We start from the raw sequence: 18,988 nt of genomic DNA, 5'->3' as shown, positions 1-18,988 counted from the left end.
CTCACCTGCTGGTCCTTGGTCCTCACCTGCTGGTCCTTGGTCCTCATCTGCTGATCCTTGGTCCTCACCTGCTGATCCTTGGTCCTCATCTGCTGGTCCTGATCCTCACCTGCTGATCCCGGGTCCTCACCAGCTGATCCTTGGTCCTTACCTGCTACTCCTTGGTCTCACCTGCTAGTTCTTGGTCTTCACCTGGTGGTCCTCATCCTCACCTGCTGATCCTTGGTCCTCACCTGCTGGTCCTTGGTCCTCACCTGCTGATCCTTGGTCCTCACCAGCTGGTCCTTGGTCCTCACCTGCTGATCCCTCTTTCTCATCTGCTGATCCTGATCCTTACCTGCTGATCCCAGGTCCTCACCTGCTGATCCTTGGTCCTCACCTGCTGATCCCAGGTCCTCACCTGCTGATCCTTGGTCCTTACCTGCTGATCCTGTTCCTCACCTGCTGATCCTGTTCCTCACCTGCTGATCCTTGGTCCTCACCTGCTGGTCCTTGGTCTCACCTGCTAGTTCTTGGTCTTCACCTGCTGGTCCTCATCCTCACCTGCTGATCCCGGTCCTCACCTGCTGATCCTTGGTCCTCACCTGTTGATCCTTGGTCCTCACCTGCTGATCCTTGGTCCTCACCTGCTGATCCTGGTCCTCACCTGCTGGTCCTTGGTCCTCACTTGCTGGTCCTTGGTCTCACCTGCTAGTTCTTGGTCCTCACCTGCTGATCCTTGTTCCTCACCTGCTGATCCTGGTCCTCACCTGCTGGTCCTTGTCCTCACCTGTTGATCCTTGTTCCTCACCTGCTGATCCTGGTCCTCACCTGCTGATCCTGGTCCTCACCTGCTGGTCCTTGGTCCTCACTTGCTGGTCCTTGGTCTCACCTGCTAGTTCTTGGTCCTCACCTGCTGGTCCTTGGTCCTCACTTGCTGGTCCTTGGTCTCACCTGCTAGTTCTTGGTCCTCACCTGCTGGTCCTCATCCTCACCTGGTGGTCCTTGGTCCTCACCTGCTGCTCTGGGGTGCAGGGTCTTGCAGAGCCCCTCCCTACACCTTGCCTGCTGCTAGATGTGCTGGCAAGCCTGGGCTCTGTGGTCTCTGCCTGGCCTGCCAGGCAGCGTGGTTTCAGTGGGGCTTCAGCCTGGGTACAGTGGGTGATGGCCCTGCTTTTTCACTCGCCTGACCGGCCACCCCCACTGCCTCTCCCCTGGACCCTCGGCTCTCAGCGAGTCTCTGGAGCAGCTCTGACACAAGCAGAGGAGTGTGGTCTGACATCCTGCCCTGGCTCCCAGCTGCCTTGACCTCGGCCAGGCCTGAGGCTGGGCAATGTGAGTTTCTCAGAAGGCCTGGGTTCCCAGCCTGGCTCAAGCTCTGCTAGCCTGCCCGGCCACATCCCATCGGCAAGCTTTAGCTGTGCCTGTGAACATAGCAGGGGAGGGCGACCCCCTCCTAGCCTGAGCGGAGGCTAGCAGATGGTGGGTAAGCTGGGCGGGGGGTGCCCTGCCCCAGTCCTGCTGCCCTTGGGTGGCCTGGACCCCTGGAGCTCAGTGTCTGCTGTAGGCCTGTCCACCTGCTTGCTCCCCACTCTGCTCAGTTTATCCCAGGTTGTCGCAATAGCTCTAACTCCTCCCTGGTTGCCTCTTGCCTTTCTGCATGTATCTCCCTGCTCCTGCCAGGGTGAAGAGCAAGAGGGGTCAGCTTAAGCCTCTGGCTCTCTGGCTGCACCCTCTCTGGAGCCAGACTCCCAAAGGCAAGCCCTGCTTCCATTCAAGAGCCCTTCAAGGCTCCCTGGTGCTCTTGGGATAAAAATAAAACCACTCATCTGAGCACTCACAAGATGTCTGCTGTGGACTGCACCCTCCCCTTCATCCTGGTAGCCACCTTGCCCCCTGTCCTTCCTGCCCGGGCGCCCCCTCTCCCACAGACCACACAGGCTGCAGAGCCATGCCTGTGCTCACAGCACCATCAGCCTGGGTTGTCCTCTTACTCTGCCAGGCATCTGCTGTCCCTAGTCACGTGACTCCCCCCCATCTCTGCTCCTCCTCCTGCTGGACATAGAACCATGGCCTGTTCCACCCTCGGGTTCCCTCCAGCCAGCATTCGCCAGGGCTTAGACCTGTATCTGCGTCACTTCTGTGTCCCCAGCACGGGAGCCCTGGGTGGGGGCATGGGCCATCCTTGGAGAGGTTTTTGGTGGGCTCAGGGAGTGGGGGGCGGTTTGATTGCCTGCTGGGGAGGATGTGGCTCCCAGTCTGTTTTCTTGCTGCTGCATAGGTGCTGATGGGAACATGGAGTCCCACCCGAGCAGGCCACTCTGAAGTTCCTCTCTGGTTTGTGAATTTTGTTGTATTGTTTTTCAATTCTCTCCAAGCATCTGCTACTGTGAAAATTTTCATTATCACTGGCAAAGATCCCCTCCCGTCCCTGCTGGCTGCTGGAGATTTCTGATTTCTCTCTCCCATCTGCTTTGAAGCACCTGGGGGCTGAGCTGGATAATGCCCCTTGGCCAGCTGGGCCCTTGCTCAGATCCCAGGAGTGAGCTGTCCCCTGAGCTGTGGCTCTGCAGGGCTGGCCTGGATGACCATGGCTTGTGTCCTGAGGGCTCTGCCTCTGCTTCCCCAGGTGGTAAGGCGCTCGTGCTGGGAAAACTGGCTTTGGAGGCTGCATCAGCTCCTGTACTGTCCTCTTTTCTGTTCTGAGTGCCCTTCTCTCCTGGGGGTGTGCTCTCAGAAGCTGGAGCCGGAGCAGGTGCAGCTCCTCCCTCCTCCCCGCCCTGCCTGACTTAGTCTGGAGACTGTGGTTGCCACGACAGCAGTGGGGGACTCTGATGAGGTGGTGGGAAGCAGGATCCTTCAGGGCTTGGGGAGGGTGAATAGGGGGAGCTGCAGCAGGTGGACCCCAGGCTGCCCATCACCTGCAGAGTAGCGTCATCTGAGTACTGTGCTTGGGGACAGCACCGATAACAGAGGATGGCCCTGGTCCTGCCCACTCTCTGAGCCATCAGCTTGGGCCTCACTCTTCTGCCTGGTTTTGGGTCCTTCCCCAATGTCCAGGCATGTGAGGGAGCAGCCTGAGCCCTCGTCTGCCATGCCGGAGCTGGGACTTGGGCTGCGTGGTTGTCATGCTCCTTGGGTGGCTCCGGCTGCCTCCCAGGGAGAGCCTCTGTGTGGGGATGGACAGAGACCATTTGCAGGAGACACCTTGGGGGTCTGCGAGGCTGCTGCTCCACTCGGTTGTTTGGGTCACAGTGCCCCGGAGTGAGAGCTTTGATCCCTTTGTTGTTGTGGACAACAGCAGGTGAGTTGGATGTATCCATGCCAGGACCAGGACAGGTCAGGACCTGGGGGCTGGGGCCACCTCTGCCACCACCTCCCCAACTGCACCCCGAGCTGTCGCCCCTGCTGCCCTTACCCTGGGCGCCCTGTGATGAGGGCTCAGGCTCCTGCCGAGGAGAGTGGGGCAGGAGGGGACCACAGTCCCTGGGCTTGTCTGCAAGGCATGCTGGGGACTTGATTGCAGCAAGAAAGTATGAGGGAGTGGGCAACTGGGCTGGGCAGAGACAGAGGGGGTGGAGCCTGTGGAGGTGTGTTCCCTGGAGAGGGAGCTGCAGCCCACACCTGGGCAGAGGGAGAGAGTGCAGCTGGCAGCTCGGAGCTCCAGGCTCATGTCTGGAGGGCGAGCACAGCTCCCCAGTCTTGGAATCAGGAAAGGCGGTGGATGCACTGTGGGCTCCCCTGGGTGGGTGGAGCCCAGTAGCTCAGGGTGCAGGGGTGGCAGCCTCCCCATGAGAGGGTGGGCTAGCCATGCTGGTGCATCAGTCCTGAGCCCCATTAGGCAGCAGGGCAGAAGGTCCTGCATAGGGGTCCTGCTCAGGCAGTCGTAGGGGAGTTAGGTGTGTGTAGAGTCCCTGTGTACACTTGTCCCAGGGATGGCCCCCTGCTTGGGGAATCACCACGGCCCAAGGTTTGCTGGTGAGCATAGCTGTCTCAAGATGCCTGGCTACAGTGGGTGGATTGGGGCCAGAATTGTGGCCATCAGCATCATCCTGCTGATGCCTGCTGCTCTGGGCACTCGTCAGGGAGAAGTCCAAGGGGGTGACAGAGACCCACAGTTCCTGGCACTGTAGGAGCTGCAATCCTGTATAAAGTGATAAGGGAGGCAGCAGAGGAGGGGCCTGTGTTCTCCTAACTGGAGAGGAGGAGGCACCTGCATGGGGTTCAGGATGGTGAGGGGCTTCCCCAGGTGGAGGAGAGGCAGTGATGTGAGTTTCCAGCAGGGGAGTAGCAGGTGCAGGCCTTAGGCAGCCTGGCGTTGGGCTCCAGAGCCTGGAGGTTGCCCCCTGGAAGTCTGCTGGCAGAGCTGCAGGCTGGAGCTGGTAACTGGAAGGGCCACCAGCCCAGAGGTGAGGCTCGCTCCTGCTTTGCGGATCCCTGGGCTGGGGGAGACTAAGGGCCTAGCAGGTGTGGCTTCCTGGATTAGCTTCTGAACCCAGGATGGGAGCAGGAGCCAAGGCACCCACTGGAGCTCTGCCCTCTGGAACAGTCAGCTCTGCCCAGGGGAGAGAGCATAGCAGTGTGGGGGTGGATGGGAGTGAGAGTGTGAGATGCCCACCAGCTCCGTGCACATGTCTGCACACACACATGTGTGCAGATGCACACACACACGCATGCACATGGCTGAGACAGAGAAAGGTCAGGCACAGAGTTTCCCATGGGGGAGTGAAGCACCTGGGATGCCAGGAGCACTTGGGCCGGGGCTCTGCCTGCTGTGTGGCTGGATTTGGCTTTCAGGAGGCAAATGCAGGAGGAAGAGGAGAGTGAGGGTCACTGCAGCTGAGCATGGAGGCCCAGGCGGTACCGGGAAGGCTGAAGGCAGGCACTGTGGTCTGGTCCGAGCTGCCTTGGGCTCCGGGTCTGTTGTGCTGGCGCTTGGAGTGGTCTGTTGCTAGGAGATCAGGTTGGCTCCAGGGATAACCCAGGTAGAGGGGCCGCTAGGCACCTTCCTCCTGGAGCCTGCTTGGGATTGCAGAGGACATCTGTCCCCATGGCCCAGTGACCCAGCACAGGTGTTGCCTGCTGGTATTACACTATGCCCACAGCGCTGCAGCCACCCCATGCTGAAGTCTGGCTAAGCAGGTCTCGGGCTTTCCTGCTCGACAGAGCTGGGGCTACCCTGCTCCTCTTGAGAGGGTGTCGTGGTCTCCATGCACCCCCTCCAAGGGCGGGATCCAAGTGCTGCCCCACCCCCAGCTCAGCTGTCTTTAAAAGCCAGGATCCCTTATGAGCAGGTCCTGTGCTAACATCGGAAGTCATCCTGTGTGAGCACGTTTGGTCCTGGCAGCACTAAGGAGGCAGGGATTGCCCTGGGCCCATTTCAGGGTGGGGATGGTGGTGGTGGTGGAGAACTGAGGCTCAGCAGGGGCACACGCCTGCCTGCAGGTGCAGGGCTGGCCCTGAAGGTGGGCCTGCCTATCTCCTGGGCTGTGCTCTTCCCTCTGAGGGGTCAGGGACAGCTCAGGCCTGAGCCCAGCTCCCTTGGGATTTTAGGCAATGCCCTAGGCTGGAGTGTCAGCTCCTGGTTCTCCTGCCCAGACTGATCCAGCAGTGGCCATGTCCCAGGGAGGCTGTGGAGCTCAGTGTATGAGTGTCTGGGCTGTGTAGCCTGGGGGTGATTTGGGAAGGGGACTGCCTCCCTCCTTGGTCACCTCTGCAGCTGCAGGGAGCCCATCCTCACCCCCACCTGAAGCCCTGCCATGAAACCCTTTCTTCCTTCTGTCTTTCTCAAAAACAGAGCTGAAAGCAGTTTCCTGGTTACCTTGGGGATCCCTTTCTGGCCCCAACTTGGCTGAGATGTGGCCACACAGGGGTGTTCCCATGCCCTTCCTCTCTTAACCAGTCCTGGATACAGCTGAGTCCCTGACTGTGCCTTCCGGGTCTCTATCACTGCCTGCTCTGAGTCAGTTCTGCTCCACAGTCCTGGGACCTGTGTGTCCAGCCCCTGGGCCCCATGGGGCCAGCAGTGGCCAAATCCTGCTGCGTCTGTCTCCCTCTCTCTGCGCTCTGTCCTGGAGAGCACCGTTGCTTTCTCCCGAGGTCCCTGCCGTTCTCTTTTCACCCTGGAGCAGTCCCTCCTTCTGGGGCGGAATTAGCTGGGGCAAGCCCAGGTCTGGTTGGGTTCTGGGCCACATCCAGGACTTTCCTTCTCGTGTTGCCTGTGGCTGGTCCTGTGCTGGACAAGGCGGAGGCTTCCTTTGCTTCCACCAAGCCTGTCCTGCCGGTTCTCTGGGTGCTCGCTTACCTGGTGGCACCGATGCTCCTGATGCTTTCTTTAGAACCCACGCTCCGTGTTGCTTCTTGCTCAGGCATCGCTGGTGGTTTGAGTGCAGCCCCTGGGAGTGGGAAGTGGTTAGATCTGAAGGGGGTATTGCCCTTGCAAGGGATTAAGTAGTTCTCTAGGACCGCATTTAGTTTCCTCAAGAGTGAGTCAGGGGGCCAGTGTTGTGGTGTAGTGGGTGAGGTTGCCACCTGTGATGCTGGCATCCTGTATGGGCACTGGTTCAAGTCCCAGCTGCTCCTTTTCTGATCCAGCTCTCTGCTATGGCCTGGGAAAGCAGTGGAAGATGGCTCAAATCCTTGGGCCCCTGCACCCAAGTGGGAGACCTGGAAGAAGCTCCTGGCTTCTGCCTGGCCCAGCCCTGGCCAATGCAGGCCTTCTGGAGAGTAAACCAGCAGATGAAATCTCTCTCCCTGTCTCTGCCCTTCTCTCTGTAACTCTTTCAAACAAATAAATAAATCATAAGAAAATGGTGAGCCGTGAAGGGAGCCAGGACTGCTCCCCACCCCAGGTCTCTGGCTGCCTGTCTTGAGATAGGACCCCTCCCTCTTGCATGTGTCTCTGGTATGACACCATCCATGAGGATGGGACACTGCCAGGGGGGCCTCACTAGAGACTGTGCCAACAGAGACATCCAGTCTTGGACTTGAACCTGTTTTCCCAGTGGAGAACTCAGCCTCAGGTATTTTGTTTATTGTAACAACAAATGGACGAGTGCAGCCACCCAATATCCTCTGGCTGTCTTGGTGCCAGGCCCTGAGCCTGGTGGTGCAGAGAGCCATCATCCTCTGTCCCTCTCTTTTGGACCATGACGGCATAAAGAGTAAGATGATGGAATACATACCTGACAGAAATGTGCTGGCAGCAAGTGTCCTACACCCACGTAAAAAGGAAGGGTGGACTTTGCCTGGCAAGGGGAAAGTCAAAGGTTAAGAAAGCTCCATAGCGGAAGAGGCACTTGGGATGGGGTTTTGGGAGATGAGTAGGAGCTTGAAAGGAAGACTAGGGAAAGAAGAGCATTTCGGGAAAAGGGAACCAGCAGGTGCAAAATTAGGGATTAGCAGCCACATGTTAATGACCTGAACCGAGAATGTGGGGCAGGTAAGGTTGAAAAATAAACTGTGAACTCCCAGAGTGTGGTGTATCCCACAAGCTGCCCTGAGATCCCCAGGCAGTGGGGAGCATGGCACATGTCTCGTGCTCAGTGCTAAGCTTCTATGGAGTGAGCTGGAGAAAGAATAGCTGGGAGGCAGCGAGACCAGTTGGCTAATGAAGGTTGAGCAGACAGAGGGGGAACTGGGTTCAAGATTTTGATATTCCAAGGCAGGAGGGGCAGGGGACCTCTCCTGGGCTGTCGGAAATTCAGGAGGTACTGTCTGGACTCAGAGCACTGAGGGATGTGGAGGACCCCCATCATCTAGGCTGCTTTTTTTTTTTATTTAAAAAAATTTTTTTTTTGACAGGCAGAGTGGACAGTGAGAGAGAGAGACAGAGAGAAAGGTCTTCCTTTTGCCGTTGGTTCACCCTCCAATGGCCGCCGCGGTCGACGCGCTGCGGCCGGCGCACCGCGCTGATCCGATGGCAGGAGCCAGGAGCCAGGTGCTTTTCCTGGTCTCCCATGGGGTGCAGGGCCCAAGCACCTGGGCCATCCTCCATTGCACTCCCTGGCCACAGCAGAGAGCTGGCCTGGAAGAAGGGCAACCGGGACAGAATCCGGCGCCCCAACCGGGACTAGAACCTCGTGTGCCGGCGCTGCTAGGCGGAGGATTAGCCTAGTGAGCTGCGGCGCTGGCCTTAGGCTGCTTTTGAGGTTCTCCACTGAGCTCCAGGTGCGCCCAGGATTCTGCCCTGTCCCAACTTCCCTTTTGCAGTGCAGACTTCTCTGTGTGACTGCCGTGCGGGAGCCTAGTGTTCCATTGGCGGAGCAGTAAAAGTCGTTAACGAGGAGCTGGAGAGCTATAAATAAGCGCGCACGGTCCCACCCTGTGTTCCCTGCGTTCTCACCCGTGGGAGCGGGGGAGTAGGTTTTGATTCGTTAATTGGCAAAGGCATGAGGCCCCAGAGACCCCTTGGAGCTGCCAGCTCTTCCCTGCCTTCCTGGTTGGTTCTGTGCCTCCCACCTGCACCAGTTGCCCACCCCCCAGGCTGTGATCCATCATCCTGTAAGTCCTGTTGGCTCTGCTCCATTGGCCCCCAAGGCTGAACTGAGCTTGACGCCAGAGGGGAGCTGGACTGAGCTTGTAGCCTGGTGGGCGTCCGGGCTGAGGTCTTCAGAGAGGCCTGCCCAGACCTGGCTTCAGCAAGCTCACTTGCCTCTCCACTGTCCCCTTGGCTCCCTCCCAGCTCCTAATGACCCATCCTTAGAGCACCGTGCAGTGTACTCCCCTTCTCCAGACTCTGGGCTGTGGCTTCACGCTTTGGTGAACGGCGAGCATCACGGGACCCGGTGAGACTGAAAACTGTGTCTCTCCCCTGTGAGACCCAGGCCCTGATGGCCTTGTTCTTCCCAATGTCAGGAGCGCTGGATGGTTTGAAGCTCTGCTCTGCCATCCCGGGCCCTGGGCCGGGTGCTGGGAGGGTGGGTGTACAGGTGTTTCTGCACATGGGCTCGTGGGTCAGAGACGGAGAGCTCCAGGCAGCGGCCACACAGAATAATCTCTGATGGCCAGTGTGGGTAGGGGTGGGCGAAGGCAAGCCAGGGGATGGGGAGATGGAGTTGTGCCGGGTTCTCTGCAGGTGCCCACAGAGCACACAGGAGGAGGAGCGTCAGGCAGATGGGCAGGATGGAGATGCGGCAGTGATGGTGAGAGCTTGTTGGCACCTTCTACCTTACAAAGACCGGCTATGTGAGACACAGCATGGGGTGTGGATTACAGGGACTGTGAACATCTGTTGGGGGTGTGCATTCTATTTTATGGGCAGTGGGAAGCTGATTTTTTTTTTTGACAGGCAGAGTGGACAGTGAGAGAGAGAGACAGAGAGAAAGATCTTCCTTTTGCTGTTGGTTCATCAGCACCGCGCTGATCCGATGGCAGGAGCCAGGTACTTCTCCTGGTCTCCCATGGGGTGCAGGGCCCAAGCACCTGGGCCATCCTCCACTGCACTCCCTGGCCACAGCAGAGAGCTGGCCTGGAAGAGGGCAACCGGGACAGAATCCGGCACCCCGACCGGGACTAGAACCCGGTGTGCCAGTGCCGCAAAGCGGAGGATTAGCCTAGTGAGCCACGGCGCCGGCCTGATGTGTTTTTTTAAAGTTTCTATTTATTTATTTATTTTTTAAAGATTTATTTATTTGGCAGGTAGAGTTACAGAGAGAGGTAGAGACAGAGACAGAGAGAGAGAGAGAGAGAGAGATCGATCTTCCATCCGCTGGCTCACTCCCCAGATGGATGCAACGGCCAGAGCTGCCCCTATTTGAAGCCAGGAGCCAGGAGCTTCTTCTGGGTCTTTCACGTGGGTGCAGGGGCCCAAGCACTTGGGCCATCTTCCACTGCTATCCCAGGCCATAGCAGAGAGCTTGATTGGAAGTGGAGCAGCCAGGACTAGAACCTGCACCCATATGGGATGCCGGCGCTTCAGCCCAGGGCTTTAACGCACTGTCCCACAATGCCAGTCCCAAAAGTTTCTATTTATTTATTTGAAAGGCAGAGAGGAGGAGGGAGTAGGATATTTCCTATCCATTGATCACTCCCCAAATACCCCTGAGAACCAGAGCTGCGCCAGGCCAAAGGCAGGAGCTGGGAACTCAGTCCGGGTCTCCCATGTGGCTAACAAGGACCCATCTACTTGGGTTATTATTTGCTGCCTCCCAGCTGGAGCTGGAGCCTGGATCCAAACCCAGGTGCTCGGATATGGGATGAGGAGGTCCCAGGCGGTATGTTAACTGCTGTGCCACATACTTGCCCCATCTATGTGGCTTTGAGTGGGGACAGCACAGTTTGGTGGCACTTCCTAAAGACCAGTCCACTGGGGTGTGTGAGTGTTCAGGGATGGGGAGACTGGGTGTGGAGGTGACCGGTTTAGACCACTGGGGTGGCGGTAACCTGGAGGGAGTTGGCAGTTTTTGAGATATATTTGGGAGCTAAAACTTCAGGGCTTGGGTATGGGGCGTCAGGTGAGGGGAGGGTCAGGAACAACTCGGGCACTGAGCAGGGGACCAGCTTTCACCCCTTGGAGCTCAGTGTTAAGCTGCTGATGGCCTCAGTGAGTGCGACATTAGGTGTGTGGTTGTCTGGGGGTCCGGAGCTTGGGGAGGCTACAGCTGTGCAGTGGCTGTGGGGGCATCTACAGGGCTGGGGTTGGGTCAAAGGGGAGGGGTCAGATAGGTAAGGAAGTTGATGATCCCATGGAGAGAGGATACAAGAGGTGAGTCTGGGTGTGGGAGGAGGCAGGAGGCAGGAGCCTGGGAGCTCGGGCCTCCGTGGGAGCAGCTTCCTTCTCAGCTCCTGGCACAGATGCATGTGGGCCTGAGGGCCTTGAACAGAAAGTCAAGAGTTACCTTGTGATAGCCTCGGGCTTGTTCATGAAGAATGAAGCAAGGTCATGAATTGGCCTTGAGGGAGAAGCCTGGGGAGTCGGGAGGGAGGTAGTTGAGAAAGGTGGTGAGGTGAAGGCAGGGGTCACCAGTTTGCTGGGTGTGTGGCTGTTTCTGGGGTTCCCTATGTGGGGGTGGTGGGCCAGCCCCAGGTGGTCCTGCCCTGGGTGCACCTGTCCCAGGTGGGGCTGCCCAAGGTGGGCCCTTTTCAGGTGGACCCCAGGTTGGGATTTCACCAGCCCTGTTACATAAAGAAAGAGATGGGATCCAGGGAGTCCCCAAAAGATGATGTGGGACGAGACTGGGAAGGGGCAGTGAAGGGAGGGAGAGTCAGCAGGTGTCTGGGCAGTTGGCCAGCCTGCAGGAGAGTTCCTGAAACCAGCGGCCTCCCAGATGCTTGTCAGGACTGTGCCCTGTGCTAGGGAGGGAGGTGGCTTCCCACGGGGTGGGGGAGGAGGGTGCATGTGCCCTGGGGCCCAGGGCCAGGCCTCTAGCACTGCCACCCACTTCCCCATTTGATGGTTTTGTTTACCTTTTATAGACATCTTAATAAAAGATGAAAAATATTTATTCTCCCTAGGTCAATAATTTACTCTGAGTTATGACAATACTAAATTTGGTCAATTATTCAGTGGCTATAAAGTATTTATAAATGCTACCTTAATTTAAAGCATTAGCCACTAGAATTCAAATATTCATAAAGCCCGTGCCGGTTGAAAGGAGCAGAGGAAGGGCACAGATAACGAGGGTGGCTGGGAGGGTGGGTGTACATGGCTGCTGAGATTATTGAAGAACAAGCCCCAGGGGTTCCACTTGTGGGAGCAGCCTCAGTGCGGGCACAGGCTCTGGACTCCCCCGGGGAGCGATCGTCTCCTGCATGGCCAGGGTTGACTCCAGGTCTCCTCGGAGCATGCCCTCCTTTCTGCTGCCTGTGGAGACCAACAGAGCCTTCCAGGCTCCTCTGGAACACAGGCACCTGGACCTGGCTGCTTCTCCCCAAGTGGAGGCCCTGTCTTGCCTGTCCATCTGGGAACGTCCTGCTTTAAGTGGGTACTCAGAGGCCAGCTTCCACACAGGTTGCTGGCTGAAGGGCTTGCAATGAACAGGTCTGATAGTTTCAGGGGGAGCAGGTGTCGCTGTGCCTGGGGAATGGTGCATCCATGTCCCCTGGCAGCTGAGTTGGGGGTGGACAGAGTTGTTGGTGGCTGGCATCACTGGCAGGTGCAGACCCCAGGAATTGTGGGTCTCTTCTCACGTAAGCCTTCTGAGTGTTGCTCCCTTCAGCCTTGTCCTGAAAGTCTTCTAGAAACTTCCATGGGGATGAAGAAAGGTGGGCATGGATCAGTGGCGGTACCCAGAGTGACCTCTTATCACCTCTTCTCTCCAGTGCCCACCTGTGGGCATTGAGTGAGTTATCAGCAAGGGATCTGTAAAGGGACCTTGTTCCTGCCTTCCCACCCCTTCCCGAGAGCCTGGCCTGAGCTTGGAGCTGCCCTGGCCAATTCCATGCAGGGAGGCGTTGGGTGGGGTCAGTCTCAGCATCCTGGGCTTTGTCCCCTGCTGGCCACCTGTCTCCCTAGCGCTGTCTGCAGAGGTGCCTGGTGCTCTGGTTGTGCTGTGCTCTGGCTGTGTGGCCATGGGCAGATGCATCTGTTTTCTTGTCAGGTGATCAGAATGCCCACCTGGGGTGAGAGATCCTTCTGTGAAGTGGCAAGGACTGTACTTGTCACCTCCTACCCTGAGAGCCCTGGGTGTGCAGAAGCCTGGCTCAGCGGGATCAAACATCCCAGGAGAAGCTGCTGGGAATATGATCGTGGGTGTTGGGGCTGTGTCTGGGTGTGCTGGCAGAGCCCCTGGGGTTGGCCAGCCCAGGGACTTTCTCAGAGACCCCGTACTTCCCCGGGGCCACAGAGTGCTGGTCAGGAGACTTGTGCTGTGGGTTCCAATTCCACCGCACTTCCTTACTTGCCCTGCTGATGGGTGAGTGTCAGGGAGCTCTTATCAGTCCATCAAACCTGTATTGCAATCAGGAGAGAAATCAGCTTTATGACCAGAGGATATTGGAGGCAGAGGATGGTCACAAAAGCTGTTATGCTCCAGAGAGCTGTGAACATGCATCTCAGCGCCAAGCTGGACAGAGGTCACTCCTAACTGCTTACCACGCACCAGGCCGTGTGGATGGTCCTTCACATATAAACACCTTTTGTGGGATACACACAGCAGCCTGGTGAAGTGATGCCATTGTCTTTTTTTTTTTTTTAAAGATTTATTTATTTATTTGAAAATCAGAGTTGCACAGAAAGAGAAGGAAAGGCAGGGTGGCGGGGGGAGGTCTTCCATTGCTGATTCACTCCCCAATTGGCCGCCAATGGCCGGTGCTGCACCAATCTGAAGCCAGGAGCCAGGAGCTTCTTCTGGGTCTCCCACGCAGGTGCAGGGGCCCAAAGTCTTGGGCCATCTTGCACTGCTTTCCCAGGCCATAGCAGAGAGCTGAATCAGAAGTGGAGCAGCCAGGACTGGAACCAGCGCCCATATGGGATACCAGTGCTGCAGATGGCGGCTTTACCCGCTATGCCACAGCGCCGGCCCCGCCATTGCCTTTATTTGTCAGAACAGGATAGAAAAAAGACACTCACTGGAAGCCCAGGGATGACCAGCCCCTTGCTTAGAGTCATGCGGCGCGGCCAGCTCAGACCCAGGTGGTTGGGCCTGGTCCTGGGGTTCAGCGTCTGTCCCCATCGCTGGGATGTGGGTTGTGTGATGTCCCGTCTCACCCAGCGTTGATGAAGCTAAGAGCTGATTTGGCTTTGATCTGATGTATTTTGATCTTATTATTTTTATGTTAGAAGCGTCCAAATAACCGTCATTTCGGCAGTGCCCCAATTAGCAGGCCATTCACGGTGGATTGAAAATTGACTGGGATCGGGCCTCTCCATTAGCGCTCGCAAGAGGCCTCCAGGCTTAATTACCCGTGCTGTTTGCTGAGCCGGGGCGCTGGTGGCGCTGCAGGTGGCGGCACGAGGGACAAGTCAGCCGTGCCCACCTGCCCCGCCAGGGGGGCTGTCAGCCTCTGGGGTGCGGGCAGTGGGGAGATGGCTTGTAGTTCTGATGATAACTCTTATGATCCTGCTGTGACCTGGGAGGGGATGCTGGGCCCATGAGGATGTCCAAGGAAAGGGTGGGGAACTGACACCGCTGTAGGATCTTTCTGCATTCCAAGTCATAGCTCTGCTGGGTCCGGAGTCTTATCCCCAGTGAGTAGACTGGAGGCACAGGCAGGTGAGGTGCCCACTGCCTCATGGCTACTGATTGGGGGGCCCCAAGCCAGAATGTGGGCTGAGATCCTCATGTTCTTCCTGCTGTCCCTGTAAGGGGTGCTGCCTGGCCCCTGTGTCTTTGTCATGCTGTTCCCCCCAGCTCTGCTGGTGCAAGGCCTTTTCTTCCTTGGAGACTCTGATGCAAACCCCACCTGGGTTCATCTTCCTTGGTGTCCCAGGGAGCTTCTCCTCTTTCCTCAGGTTAAACTGTGGGGTCTGGCTACCCCATGGACCCTGTGTGCTCAGGGCAGGGGCTTGCGTGGTGTTCTGAGAGCATGGTTGAAACATGTAGGAATATGGGGGCCCACCCAGAGTGAGCAGTGGCATGTGTGCCCAGATGGGGAAGTTGAGGCTTGGAGAGGTTTTGTGACTTCAGGGGAGTGGGGTCGGGGCTGGGGAGGTGATGAGAGCCAGGAGTGACGGATGGCTGCAACGGGCTCTGCCGCAGGTGGCCTGGGATGGGATCGCCCCCTCCCTAGCCTGGGGCTGGAGCTCCTGGACAGTGTAGCCTCCACTGATGGATGGTTGATGTCATAAGTTTGCATTGTCAGATTGTAAATTCGGGGCCCATGTTACAGCACAGTCGATTAAGCTGGTGTTGGAGCACCGGTTCAAGTCCCAGCTGACCCAGTTCCCATCCAGCTCTCTGCTAATGTGCCTGGGAAAGCAGTGGATGATGGCCCAAGTCCTTGGGTTCCTGCTATCCACATGGGAGACCTGAAAGGATTTCTGATTTCCAGTCTTTGCCCTGGCCCAGCCCCAGCCGTTGTGGCCATTTGCTGAGCGAACCAGCAGATGGAAGGGCTTTCTCTCTGTGTGTCTTCCTAAATAAGTCTTTTAAAAAAGATCATAAATGCACCATAGCAACATGACTAGAACATGCACAGAGGAAGAAGGCAGGACACTCTTCCACTTGGTGCCAAGGCTTTTAGTGTTTTTCTCGCCTTTTCATGGGTGTGCTTTCTATACTTAGCTGTGATTTATGGTCATCGTGGAATTTTGTGCCCTGGTTTTATTGTGTTTTTTGCTTGGCTACTTCTCAGAAGTTTTTTTCCCAGGGCTGTGGCAACATGAAAAGAACCCTGGGTGGCGTCAGCCCAGCCCTGTTCCTTGTCGGCTGCATGGCCTCTTGTCTTGTTACCTGGAAAGTGCACACACGACACACACGGCTGTCCTGAGATGCACGTGGATCCACACACACGAAGTGGGGAGCTTGGCACGGAGGAGATTCTCACATGATAGTCCCTACTCCTGCATAATTCCCTTCTTACTCGCTCTTGGAAGATTATTTTCTTTTCTCTAAATTATCTGTTCATGTCACAGAGTTTTGGCAAAGTATAGAAAAGAGCGAAAACCACTTCTGGGGCTCCTTCTGCATTGCAGTCATTTTTAACACTTTGCAATATTTCCTTCCTTTTTTAAATGCATGTTGAGTTTCATTTCATTGACTTCATCAAATACATACAATTTTGTATTAATTTCACGCTCCTTTTTTGTGACTAGCACTTTTTCATCTTATGGAGCATCTCCAGGAATAGTTTTCAGGATGGCACGTGCCTTCAGCAGGTGCGGGATGTTTGTAACCACTCACCTGGTCATGTCTTTTGCACAATTAGCAATATTCCGAGAATGTGCACATGTGTTGGATATGGTGCTGTCTGCATGATATGGACAGGTGCCCGGGGAGGAGTCGCTGGCCAGCAGGCATGACATGTAAAGGCTTCTGGTGTCCTGGCACGAGTCTTTTGGGTTTTCCTCTTTCTAGTTTTATTGAGATTGGATTTTTTTTAAAGTGACATGCAATGATTGTCCATCTTTATTACAGTATGATCATTCAATCCATGGATATAATGTGTAGTGACCAAATCAGGGCAGTTGGCATTTCTCTCTCCTTAAACATTTACCATTTCTTTGTGTATTGGAGCTTCAGAATCCTTTCTTCTAGTTCTGTATAAATTGTGTCATATGTCCTTATGAACCGTAGTCACCTGCTGTCCTATAGAGCATTAAAACTCACCCTTTTGGGGGCTGGTGTTGTGGCATCTGCCAGCAGTGCTGGCATCCCACATGGGCACCAATTCGGGTCCCAGCTGCTCCACGTCCAGTCCAGCTCTTTGCTAATGCACCTGGGAGAGCAGTGGAAGTCTGTAGCAGTAGAGAGTAGAATGATGGTCACCAGAGGACAAGGAGAGTAGGAGGAAGAGGAGAGAGAGGAAGGCTGGACAGCAGGTGTCAAGGAGGAGTGAGCTCTCTCTCTCTCTTTTTTAATATTTATTTGAAAGGCAGTGTTAGAGAGAGAGAGAGAGATCTTCCATCCACTGGTCTATTCCCCAAATGGCTGCAGTGGCTGGTTCTGGGCTGGCTGAAGCCAGGAGCTGGGAGCTTCATCTGGTTCTCACATACGGGTGACAGGAGCCCAAGTACTTGGCCACAACGATCAGGGCTGGGCAAGGCCAAAGCCAGGAGCCAGAAACTCCATTTGGCTTTCTCACATGGGTGGCAGAGGCCCAAATACCCTGGCCATATTCTGCTGCTTCCCCAGGCACATGAGCAGGGAGCTAGATGGGAAGTGGAGCAGCCGGGACTGGAACTGGAGCTCACGTGGGATGCTGGTGCTGCGTTGTGTTGCCGGCCCCCTGCGTCTCCTTTAACTCCGCTGACTTTGGCCTTGGAGGCCCAGCGTTCTCAGGGAGGAGTGTAGGGTTTGAGTTATCATTCGGTGATGCTCATGGTGGCACAAGGCAAGCCCCTGACGTGGGGAGCAGTGGTCTCTGGTGCTGGTGAGCACGGAGGGCTTTTCCTGGCCTCCCATTGCCTTCTTCCTGGGGTGGGTGCCCCGTGTTCCCCATCTGAGGCACAGCAGGAGCTCTGGGCTCTGGCCCGTGTGCTCGGTGATGTCAGAGTCGTCGGGAGCCCTGCATGCAACAGATGGCGGCCGCCACTCACAGGCGTTGTTGTGACATCGCAGCTGCTCGTGCATGCTCCTGCCACCACACACAGCACTGGCGAGAACCGTCGGCTTCAAAGCTGGCACCGAGGGTTGGGGCACGGGGAGGTATGTCTTTCTACAAGCCTGGCATAGTGAGGAGGGGCACCCCTTCTTCCCAGGTGCCCCCCAAAGGTGAGCCCCTAGGTGCACCCACCCCAGAAATGGCTGCTGGCACCTCCACAGCTCTGTGCACCCCACACTCTGCAGTCACCACCCAAGCAGCCCGAGCACCTGCCTGCGTTGTTGCTGTCCTGGGCTTCACTTTGCGTGGGGCCTGCCTCAGTATTTCCATGAAGTGCACCAGGTGCACTTGGTCCTGTCTGTGTTTTTCCGCCTGCTACCGGGGTCCTCTGGGGTAAGCATCTCCCTAACTTTCCCGTGTTCTGCAGTCTCTTCTGTCCTTCCAGCCGTTGCGGGACACGTGTGTATTCTCAGCCCATGGCTAGGCCACTGGGATGCAGTAAAACCAACTGTTGGCCCTCAGGGGGGACTCCCATCCCAGGTGGGAAACAGACTCAGCTCTGTTGGGTGAGTCAGGCAGCTTCAGTTGAATCCCTGTATGTGTCCCTCCTTGAGGGACCTCAGTTTGCTCATCTGTTCAGTGGGTGCAAGAATGTCCCACTGGTATTGTCTCCAGGGATGTCAGTGGTCTGGGATGGGTTCTTGGTGCCAGGGTGGGGTGGGGGATGGGGAGGGCGGTGTCTCCCAGGGTCCCAGGTGTGGGCTGCTGAGGCTGACCCTCCCTCTCTGTCTCCTCTCTCTTTGCAGCCTGTGACCTCATGACCCAGGGCATTTTGGCCCTGGTCACGTCCACGGGCTGTGCGTCCGCCAACGCCCTGCAGTCGCTCACCGACGCCATGCACATCCCACACCTCTTTGTCCAGCGCAACCCCAGCGGCTCGCCCCGCACTGCCTGCCAGCTGAACCCTAGCCCCGAGGGCGAGGCCTACACGCTGGCCTCCAGGCCGCCCGTCCGTCTGAACGACGTCATGCTCCGCCTCGTGACCGAGCTGCGCTGGCAGAAGTTCGTCATGTTCTACGACAGCGAGTACGGTGAGTGGGGGAGGAGCCCAGGACCCGGATCTGTAGACAGGCATGAGCGTTGCCTGGCAACAGCACTGTATCCTGACAGCTGAAGTTTGAGTCATCTTAGAGTTTTCAGTAAAATATTAATCAACTGCTGGCAGGGGTCCGAGGGGCTGCACGCAGGCAGCGGTGGAGGCCACCAGCCTGGATTCTCCTGGACGCCTCCCCTCCGAAGGCTGCCCAGCCTTCTGGGTTCCCAGCCCCACTCACCCTTGTCCGTCCTCCGTTTTGGGGTGAAGGTCAGGAGGGAGGGATGGCCTGAGTGTCCTGGGGACAGTCCAGCGTCGGTGAGCACAGCTGGACGTGGCTTCTCTGATGACCTGTCCTCTGATGAAATTTGGCTTCTTGGGAAAACACAAAGATGTGTGCTTTGCAGAAGATAGCTTAGATTTTTCTCACAGCAGCTCTGCACAAAACCTGCCTGACTCCTCGTCCTGACATAGGATGGTTTCCATCTCTGATGTTCTGTTTTGAGATAGTTGAGATTCATGGGCAGTTATGAGAGATCGTACAGATCCCAGGCACCCTACACTTGGGCTGCCCGAGGCTAGCATCTCACACAACTGGAGTGTTTGATGCTGACCTTGTCAGCTGGCCTTGTTTGTATCTCACCTGCTTACAGGCACTGTGAGTGTGGCTGTCCTCTCTCCCTTATAGACCTGGGTGACCCCCGGTCAGGACAGAGCGCAGCTCCCTCACCAGAAACCCCGGGACCAGCCCTGCATAGTTGCAGCCACCACCAT

The 18,988-nt window shown here is 56.7% G+C and overlaps 1 protein-coding gene across 4 annotated transcripts in view; it reads left to right on the top strand.

Moving 5' to 3' along the window:
* The window catches only part of LOC127488765 (glutamate receptor ionotropic, delta-1), a 754,955-nt gene that overhangs the window by 108,794 nt on the left and 627,173 nt on the right, over positions 1 to 18,988 (top strand). For all 4 annotated transcript variants that reach the window (XM_070057983.1, XM_070057984.1, XM_070057985.1 and 1 more), the window contains exon 3: positions 17,928 to 18,212. In XM_070057983.1, coding sequence (XP_069914084.1) covers positions 17,928 to 18,212 — 285 coding nt within the window. The remainder of the gene's footprint in view (positions 1 to 17,927; positions 18,213 to 18,988) is intronic.

Source organism: Oryctolagus cuniculus, chromosome 15, assembly GCF_964237555.1.
Source record: "Oryctolagus cuniculus chromosome 15, mOryCun1.1, whole genome shotgun sequence".
In the NCBI taxonomy this organism is placed as follows: Eukaryota; Metazoa; Chordata; class Mammalia; order Lagomorpha; family Leporidae; genus Oryctolagus; species Oryctolagus cuniculus.
The sequence above is the reverse complement of the archived record's forward strand: the minus strand, read 5'-3'. Positions and strand labels throughout refer to the sequence as shown.